The sequence below is a fragment of the Pagrus pagrus genome, assembly GCF_965226575.1.
Source record: "Pagrus pagrus genome assembly, chromosome: 4".
Classification (NCBI taxonomy): domain Eukaryota; kingdom Metazoa; phylum Chordata; class Actinopteri; order Spariformes; family Sparidae; genus Pagrus; species Pagrus pagrus.
In genome coordinates, this window is record NC_140188.1 from 14,547,768 (window position 1) to 14,558,232 (window position 10,465).

Sequence of the window (10,465 nt, forward strand, 5' to 3'; positions counted from 1 at the left end):
GCTGAGCCTCACCACACCCTCTCAACACATTCTGGAGAACCCATGACTGCCAGAGAGAGAGGGAGCCCCCTGAAGACCCTCCTGTCGTTGTCAGGACAATGCTTTTTATATCTTCTTAGCCTCTGAGCTGAATGTCTTTTATTTGGGTTGGAGTGTTTGAATGAAATGCAGGATTGTAAATCCAATGCCATCTAGCTGAAACAAGCAAATGTTTGACATTTTTCGCTTGAAAAACATCGAAACGACTGTTTCAGCTTCCAAAAACTTGAAAATTTAATGTTTTCTTATTTTATATGGTCTAATAACTTATGTCATTGTAGACTGTACTGTTAGTTGGACAAAACAAACAAAATAGATTCATCAAGTTTCACTTTTTCACTATTTTTGACATTTTTAATAGAGAAAACTATTAATTGAGAAATTCATCAGCCAACTACTTGATAACCAAGTTGTTAGAGCCCTAAATTACTGTAAATGTCAAAGAAATAAGTTGGTCTAGATGTGGAAAACACAATATTATTAAACGAAACATATACTAAAAACATTGGTCAAAGAATAAAGAAAAATAAACCCATAATATTATAGTATCTTTGTATAATAAGTCTTGTGCAAATCTGTTTCCTAGAGAACGACTTTTGAATCGCACTGTGACGTAACACATGACACGTCCCCTCTAATGTGCCACAGGCGTCCACGTTTAATGAGGTATGTGTGCTAATTCCTGGGAACACCTCATCCACTTTCCCTCGTATGGCCCTCCACCCTCCCTCCATCTCTCTCCGGCGTTCCTTATCCTTGTGTGTCTCCCCCTCTGGCTTTCTTCTCTCATGGCGTACGTTCATGATTTCGCTGTAACAAGTTCTCTCTATCCATGTCACCTCTGCTACCTGACAGCGTTGTGCAAACTAATTATTTAGTGAGAGACGCTGCGTTTCCTCACGAGACTCTCTGACACACATGCGGCTCATGTGTGGAGCACATAGATGAAACCAAAGCTGCTGTTTTTTAACGTTGCAGTGCTATTTCGGGGTTTTTTGTGCGATTAATTGCTTGAGAGTGAAGAATGTCAGATCATTTGTTTCCACATGTACAGTTTGTGTATAGTATCGGCTACACAGTGAAGAAAAATGAGCCGCCTTATACAGAAGCCTCCAGCATGTGCACATAATTTATCTTTCAGACACTTTACTGTTAAGTGTTATTAAATACTCCCTGTCAATAAACACAGAACGTACTGTAGCATCAATATTACAAAAGAAATGACACGGCAGGTATTTGATTTGAAATTTCACTTTAATGCACCTGAAAACAAATGCTCATCGAGAATATGTTACACAAATTCTTCCTTAGCTTAGTGCTCGTCTAAAATGTAAAGTTCCCCTTTTAAGCTGGTCTCAGCGGAGACGGTGAAGCTGGTGATGATTCCCCTCTTTTAGTTTGAGTCCTCCTCAGATCCTTCGATGTCCTGAAACGCAACGAGACACGCTGAATACTGTACACATGTTTTACTTACAAAAGAGCAACAGGTACTTTTACATGAGGTTAAAAATCAAAGGTCATGACGTCGACTTTAGTTTCTTTCATGAGAAATTCTTGAATATCTGCGTTACCTTTACTGTGAATGCTTTACAATGAGTAAATAGGACAGATCATGTGGTGGAGAATTTGTATTAACATTTGATTTACATTATTCCTGCAGCCACAACTGATGATTATTTTCATTATCGATTTATTGGTCAAGAAAAAGTATGTATGGAGATTATTTTAATGTGATTATTTCCTTGATGTATTGACAGCCACACCTGATGTCATGTGACTGATGTCTTACCATTGGCTCCTGAGATTTGATAGTGGAGATATGTTTCTGATATGCAGAGATGATACAGTCTCGCCTGAAAAGAGAGAAACAGTGGTGTTAGGTCTAAAGGAGTTCTGTTTTGATTCCCCAAAAATCTTCATGTGTTTTCTTTCTTTCTTTCTTTCTTTTTTGTTTGTTTGCTTTTGCTCGGACTCACTTGCTGGTGATGCCTCCTCCTGGTGGAAGTCCTGGCATCTCCTCCGCAGCCAGGAATTTGATGACGTACAAAAGGTCAGGGTCCTCGTCTCTGGACCTCATCATCTGGATGATTTCTGTGAAGTGAGAATCAGAATGGTTATAAATGAAGAAGCTAACAGAAGTCTAGAGTGGAGAGTGTTTTGTAGTTGGGGTTTGCAGTGACTCTTTACCTCCCACTTTCATATCGATCTGTTGTTCCAGCTCTGCCTCCTGCTGCAGGGCCTCCTGAGACACCTGGGGGGCGCCGGGGAAGCAGATGATGATGATGCTGATGTTATCCAGGCTGCCCTGCGGAGGGAGACAGGACAGAAAGATCAGAGTTTGAGCTATTTACTCAAACAGACTTTTACTCCATTACATTTCAGAGGGAAATAATGTACTTTTTATTTCATTACTTCTTACTTCTAATTCATTTATTTGACAGCTATAGTAACTGATAAGTTACTTTGCAGATTAATATTTAGGAAAACAATACTGCGCATATGCACCAGAGCTGTGTCCTTTACCTGGATGTAGAAAATCTTCATTGTGCGTTTGATGCTAGGGACCACCAAAGTCTAACGTGTAAATCTAAAGGCCTTTACACAGCGGCTGCGTAAACGTCTGTATCTGTGCACATAAAACGGACAGACTCCTTCTGTTATGGCTTGAACGACTTTGATTTAGCATAGAGTCCGCCTCACCAATCAGAACATAACTGATTAATAGGCTAATAATATTAATATTAATAATCATCATCATCACGACATGTTGTGTTTTCACAAAAAAATCAAAAATGTTATTTGTTGATCTTTTATCGTCTGTCCCTTGTAGTGGACATCAGGTCTTGTTTGATCACAAAATGTAATGATACTGCATTCATTTTCCTGTGGACTTCTTGTTTTAGCTCCACCTCTCCCACGTATTACATTAAAATACTGCTTGTATATTAAGTCAGTATTTACAATCCAATAATGTAACACATGATAATATAACTCATGCCTGCATAATAACTGCTTTTACTTTAGATACATTTTCTGATAATACTTATTCTGTCTATCAAATGTCAGTGTTTCCCAAGATGTCATCTTCAAATGTCTTCTTTTGTCCAAACCCAAATATATTCAGTTTATTATCATAGAGGAGGAAAGAAACCAGAAAAGAATCACATTTAAGAAGCTGGAATCAGAGAATTTTGATTTTTATTCCCTTAAAAAATTGCTCAAACCAATCAATCGATTATTAAAATAGTTGGTGATTGATTTAATAGTTGACAACTAACTTTAATTATTGCAGCTCTGAGTAGTCAAGTATTTTCACACAGTGTTACCGTTACTTTTACTTAAATAAAGGATCTTAATACGTCTTCAGACCCTTGAAATAGACCTGTTTACTGGGAAAATAGCACTGAGGTCTGTGTCAGGTTGGATGGAGATATATTTTGGTTTGGACATGACATTAATCCCTCTCATTATGTCACAGTTAAGTACTTAAAGATGTTGATAATCAGATTTTTTAAAAACATTACTTCAGTGTAGGCTTTGGAAAAATGCAACTGATAATTAGAGCTAGACAGAAAAATCAGCCCAGCTGAAATCAGCTGTTGTTTGTTTATGTTGTGTGTTCATCTTAAAAACAGCTGATATATAGTTATCAGATTTTTTAAAATATCTGCTGTTGGCTGGGCTACACTGTGAAGTCATTGCAGTTTTCCAACCATCAGCCGTGTTGGTTATGACGTCAGAGGTGCGAGGCTCAGTGCGTCCTGGAACATGTAGTCTACAACAGCACAGGACAGTAATAAGCCTTTTCAGGTGAAATAAATAGGAGCTCGTCCAGCCGGGATAAAGCCTCTGAGCCGGTGTGTACGGAGCGGTGACACAGACGCACATTCAGTCTTAATCCGTGCCTTGTGTAGCATTTCTCCCCTCCTATCCCATGTCCCCAGGCAGCCCTAATACAGCTATTTATAGGGCGAGCTGAGGGCTCGTCAGTGTTCAGACTGGCAGTTACTAACAAGCGCTAAGAAGACCTGCAGGAGAAATCCACTTATGTAATTCCTCCTCCCAGAGACACCCCACCATGAACACCTGTCAGGATCTTATAATGTAAAGCTTCCCATTCATGAATCACATGTTATATGTTTTGACTTTGTTCCCCTCATGGTTACGGCCGAATATTGAACCTCAACTTCTTTGCTGTACTTGGCAAAATGTGTCACACTTTGTATGAAACACTGTCATCGATGTATTCTTTGATCAGATCAGTTCCTGATTTGAATTGATATTTAAAGGTGCAATATGTAAGGATTTTAGTTGAAAACATTAAAAAAATAACTAGAATTTTCTAATGCTCTGAAGAAATAACAGTTTTGACATTATAACTGCTACTTATTGTGTTGCAGAGATACCCACTGAAGTTAGCATGCTAACCAGCTAGCCCCAGCCCATCTAAAGCTCCCATGCTGGCAGTGTAAACACCAACACTCCCCCGGGGCTCCAAGCTCCCAGCCCACACCGCTAGCTGCATGGCTAACTAAGCTAACTAGCTAAGGGCAGCTACAGTTAGCAGCAGTTAGCTGTTACTCTGATGATTTTTTAAGGAATGACTTTGACAGGTGGCCAATTAATTGTTAATTGTTTTAACACTTTAAATCCAGTCTTTTCCTGAAGCTTGTCGTTTTATACTGATGATCTTCCTCTGCAAATAGAGTTTGTGCAGCTTCGTGAAATTTTAGATGTTTGAATTTTCAATATTTGGAGCATTATTTTGATTTTTTCATTCTTTCGATTGAAAGTCGACTTCTCACCTTATAGAGACAGAGGTCTATGACTTGGGCGCATATCTCTCTCAGGTCATCGCACACCTGCAGCCGGCTACGCACGAAGGCACACAGTTCCTCATTACCAATGGCGTCCCACACACCGTCACACGCTAGAATGAGGAACTCATCTTCGGGTGTCCTCTCCATCTCGTACACCTCGGGCTCTGGTGACACTAGCTGCTCCGTCTGCGGCCTCCAGTCCACCTCCTTGAAGTCAAAGTCCCCCAGAGCTCTGGAGACGGCCAGCGAGCCGTTGACCCTCTGCAGGGTCACCGAGCCTCCAGCGTTCTGGATGCGCTCCTTTTCTCTAGGGTTGAACGGCTTGTGGTCCTCCGTGTAGAAGACCACCTGGCCGTTGTGGCAGAGCAGGGTGCGCGAGTCCCCACAGTTAATAAAGTAAATGTGGCGTGGTGAGAGCATGACAGCTGCCGCGGTGGAGCCACTTCGGTCCCAGTTGTCCTGGCGAGCCAGTTTGTGCATGTGGGTATCAATGTCCAGGAAGCCTTCACGGATGCCCTCCTTCACCTGCTCGGGGTCCTCGGTTGCTTTAACTCCACCTGTGGGAAATGAGGGGGAAACGTTGTGGTTTTAAGATTTAAGCCATACTGTTTAGTTTCTGGCACTGCCATATTTGTTCAGAGGCCAACACACATGAAACCAGATACCATATTAAAGGGTACCTCCTCCAATTTTATACATTGAAGTGGGTTTACAGATTTTGAGGAGAACTACAGCATATGTGAAAAAAGTAGTAAAAAGTATTGGTTTTCCAGAGGAAGCTGCATGTTATCTGATAAGTTGCATCCACTGATGTCACTGATGTGGGCAAGTTGCATTGTGGGTAAAGCAGGCTCCAAGTTTTGAAAAGGAAGAAGAATAAGTGGAATAATAAAGGCGATATCCTTCTGGTTATGCTGACCATAATGAGTATATATGTATAAGTATAACACTTAATATCTGCATGATGTCAGCAGCTGCGTTTTGTTTTGATCACCAAAATGTGTTTCAGGCCAATGAAGAAAAACGTTATATCCAGAATTCTTGTTTTGAAAAATGTGTCTCATAAACTTTCATTACTGTATATATTCTGTTGCATGTTATATTTCCACCCTTTAATAATTGTGAAAGTATTATGATTTTATGAGATCCAAACGCTTTATTGTCATATGCAAAGATTATAAACTATAAATGCAATGACATTCTTAGTTCATAATGTCTCTACCGAGTGCTGTTAACCTATTTAAAATATACTGGAAACATTAAGTTTAATAAGAAATTGTTAAATATTTGGTAACAGAATTATACCTTACATGATATTAAATTACATTCATTTGTAAACAACTTAACTTACAGTAAGTGTATTTAAACTCTGTATGAAGAGCCAGATGTCCTAATATAACTGAGTAGACATCCAATTATCCAATTATCAACAGAAAGTGTTTTCAGCGCCACAGTGCCAGTGCTTAGAGATACGTATAGGCCTATATTTTTAACCATCGTGAATTGTAAGACTAATTGTATTAGCATCTAATTGTTCTGTACCTGTTGCCAGGATGTGATCCAGCAGGTTTTTGGAGCAGTACTGTGCCACCGTGGTGCCTGCATGTCCATCAAAAACTGCAAAGTATCCCCACTCCGTCAGCTCTCCCTTCAGCTGGGGCATGCAGGTGTGGGCATCCTCCATCTGAGCCCTCCAGCCCTGCATGCTCGCCACAGCATAGTTCAACCCCGAATCAGAACTCCCCTCTGACACGTGCTTCTCCAGGATGGGACGGTCCAGGTACGGGCTCGGCATCGCGTCGTCCTCATCCAAACTGTCATCCTCCTCGGGCCCTGCTTCCCTGGTCCCCCCTTTGAAAAAGAAGGTGACCATCTTCTCTGTCTCTTTGACGAGCTGCCGGAGGAAAGAGGGCACCTCCACATTACTGGCCCGCCTGGCTGTCCTCATCACCCCGCGGAGCCTGTGCTCAAGCTTCTTGCTCGACCTGGCAGCGGCCCGTCTCCTCCTGGTTCCCCTCCTCCGACCCTGTGTTTTCCGCAACAGGTCCAGCGCAACAGTTAAGTTGTGGCAGCCCAAGCAGGTAAACAAAAAGTGATGTTAAATAAGACTGATACCTTTAAACGGAAAACAAAATTGGTTTTCTGTTAAGAATTGTTAGGGCCATGTTTGCATTCTTCAGCCTGCAGGTTGAGTCTGAGAATCCTTCTTCTCTCCTTTTTCGTTGACAATAAGACCGTAAGATGTTTTCCTCTCCGCGCGTCTCCGTTTCTGTTTCTACGTCACCCTCCTTCTCCTGTTTACCCGTCCTGTATCAGCCCTGCGCCTCTATTGGCCAGTCTATTTCTGTTCTGTTGATTTATCCCTCTGCTCTGACCCCACCTACTGCCTCTCTTCCTCTGTCCGTGTAACACTGTGGGATAATCACCTGGCCTGTGTCTGCGCACAGGCATGGATTATGAGTAGAAACACTTTACACAACACAAAGTGCTCTCGTAATCAGTCGAGATTTTATGTCTGAAACACGGAGTTCTGAATCTAAATGACTTCATTTTGTGTTAATTCAGATTTTAACTTTGGGGTGATCACAACAGTGAAGTCAAAATACTGCACGCCTTGCAGTTACAACAGTTAACAACACAACCACGTGCCTCTGTCAGTTTAATGAAGCTTTCCGTTATATCACAAGGTCTTCATGAGCAGACTTGATACCTGGGCCCTGTAACACAAAACAAGATTAGTGGGTTACCCAGCTATATATGTTTTTGGGCTTTACTTGGCTTCTCCGCTATCACAAGGCTTGGTATAACCTCGGTGTTACTATCACCATGGTAACCTGTACTGCATGGTAAACCTGCTCCAGAGGATAAAGGATCCTGACATAGACACAGAGTTCACAATGAATTGAGAAGTTATAATGAGCAATAAAGAAAATAAAAACCAAATTGATGTTGAAAACTTCAACTTTGTGTCAGTTTTCTCCTGGATGAGTAATTTTGAGCAACAACTTTCAAGTCAACGTGGATGACAATCCTTAAGTTAAAGTTTGGAGACCCAATTTCCGCGGACTCAGCTATTATACTCTATCTTTGGGCTTACCTCAGCTTTTCGGCTATCAGAAAACTTGGCATCGCCATCACCATAATAACTCAGCTACTAACCCGGCTCTGGAGACGACACGATCCTGACATGGAGACAGTTCACAATAAATTGAGAGGTAATAACAAGCAATAAAGAGAATTTAGGGGAGAAATTGCTGACGACGGCAAGTTGATGTGGAAAAACTTGAACTTTGTGTCAGTTTTTTTCTCGATGAGTATAAAGAATAAGCTCAATGAGTCTCGGTTGTTCTTACGTGGATATATGAGTTTAATATAAACACAGATCTGTCGTCAAAGAAGATCTTATTCATATACGTGGGAGCAGCCTCTCTGAAAGCTTAAAGTAACATTACATTCAGTTAGCGTTACACAGTCTGTCATACGTTATACAGATTCTCGTGTCATCATGTCAAGAAGGTCAACAGGAAGCTCTGTGTCGTCTCCAGCTCATTATTATTAAGGTTGTCTGGAGCCTCTTCAAGGCTAATCTCGTCCGTACCTCCAGACACCCAGAGTCTGCTCACAACAGTGCCAAGTGTGAAACGTAATGAGTGACCATGTAAACAAACAAATTAAACAATATGAGGCACAGAATCAAACGCTCCTTTATGATCATCAATATCTCCACATTTTATACTGTGGATGAACAGAACGACTTCACCTGTTATGATAAGTACATTATGTGGGAGATAGAAGGGCTTCTAACAAACAGAAAAATAGTTAAACACACTAACAGCCTAATGGATGATGATTATCGGTTCATCTTAATCACCCACAGTGTTAATTAGTTCAGTAAATTATAAATGGTCTGAGAAGCCATGTCAGTTTTTTACTTTGGGCCTATCTTTACTTTCATCTGTTGCTTCGGTGGCAAGAACAGCTTCACTTCAACCAGCCTAAACCAATCGACTTAAAGAAACAGCACACACGATTATAATTAATAAATTAATTCATATTCATAATAGTTTGTTAAAGAGACAAAAAATCACCAAAATGTCACAGTTTAAAGTATTTTTTTTGTCAGATTTGTTTCCACCATGTGCTCTCGGTTTGAGGGTCAAATAGCACCTCAACGTATTTGAGTTTCTGTCGCTTCCCAATGTTTTATAAATCAAGAAGCACTCTGTAATACGCATATAAAAACAAAAATAAACTAGAAGATTAAAACAAGGTAAAATGGATGTTGACACACCTGCTCAAACTCCACCCTGCTCTGTGTGTAATTTGCTGATTCCTTGTTGTCCCTGTATGACTGTTGTGTGTCTTAATCTCATTACCTGCGCTGTATTTACAGATTCTGACCCGGTTTACATGTTTGACCCCCTGACGTGTGTTAGTGTTAAGGACTATATAGGTGTGATTATCCAGCTATAAGTAGGACTAAACCTTGCCATCAGCTGATGTTGGTCTGTGATAGCAGTGTTTCAGGTGAAGCGTGTGTTTACCTTTATTTATCCAGAACAGACAAATCAGGAAGTAAATCCACCTGTGGCTGGCTATATTTAACATGATATTTTGAGCTCCTCTCAGCTGGGCATTGATGATAACCAGTTCTCTCATGAAACCACTGTCCTCGACTGCTCCATAACCACTGCTTTCTGTATGCAGTTGTATTGGCTACCTCAGAGGATTATTGATACTTGAAGAAGTATACTTGTGATATGAAGTTTATGTACTTCTACAATTGGCTGTGTTTGTCACTATTGAACTTTACTACTATCCACTGGATTTTAAGATTAGATTAAGGCCAAATACCCTGTCTTGCATGCAGTGTTATCGAAAACGAAAAATAATTGTGTAAAATGTGAATCCACCATGTGTATTTATGTATTTATAAAACTGTATTTTGAGTGTATCTGAGGGTGGATGTCATGGTTCCCATTAGTAAACGAGGGACTTCAAAGTTAAAGCAGCTTATTTGAATACTTATTTTGCGAAAAATGTGAATATAATGTGTTGTGCAATGAGACCAAAGATGTAAGCGTTTGTTATCCACACATTATAAACAGCGGCCAGTTTTATTTATAGTTGAATTTAAATACTGTTGCTCTGCTCTGGTTAAATAGGCCAAACTACATTATTTAGCTAGATTATTTATCTATAATTAAAACTGAAAACTTAAAGCGTACGACTGACTTACACCATCGCTCAGCATTCAGTTTTACCCTACTCTCTCCTTTTACTCTTTTCTCTTTTAAGCGTCCAGTGTCTCCAGTATCCCAGCTATCAAAAGTTACATTGCCTCGCTTTAAATGTCTTATGCTGTATTTGTTATAAATGTCTTTAAGGCCTTATTAAAGATGAAATGTGTTATACAGTATGTATAAATCAAAGCAAGGAGGCCTGTGTGTGGAAGCATCAGCTACACAATGCTTCCCCCTGCTGTTCACTGTTGCACAGGCCTCAGTTCCCTTTATAGAAAAGCTTTTAGTTGAGGCTGTACATTATTTATACTCCAGCTTTAATGATGGTTTAGGTGTGGTTTGTTTTTTCAGGTGCGATTTGTA

General features: G+C 40.4%; 1 protein-coding gene across 1 annotated transcript; it reads right to left on the reverse strand.

Moving 5' to 3' along the window:
• Window positions 1–1,339: 1,339 nt before the first annotated feature.
• ppm1na (protein phosphatase, Mg2+/Mn2+ dependent, 1Na (putative)) lies at window positions 1,340–6,819 on the reverse strand. Its single transcript, XM_084351524.1, has 6 exons — window positions 6,402–6,819; window positions 4,845–5,416; window positions 2,227–2,344; window positions 2,016–2,130; window positions 1,829–1,892; window positions 1,340–1,465 (listed from the first exon to the last, which is right to left on the reverse strand). Exons 1-6 carry the CDS (start codon window positions 6,805–6,807, stop codon window positions 1,433–1,435), a joined length of 1,308 nt encoding a protein of 435 aa, XP_084207650.1. The 5' UTR covers window positions 6,808–6,819; the 3' UTR covers window positions 1,340–1,432.
• Window positions 6,820–10,465: the final 3,646 nt, after the last annotated feature.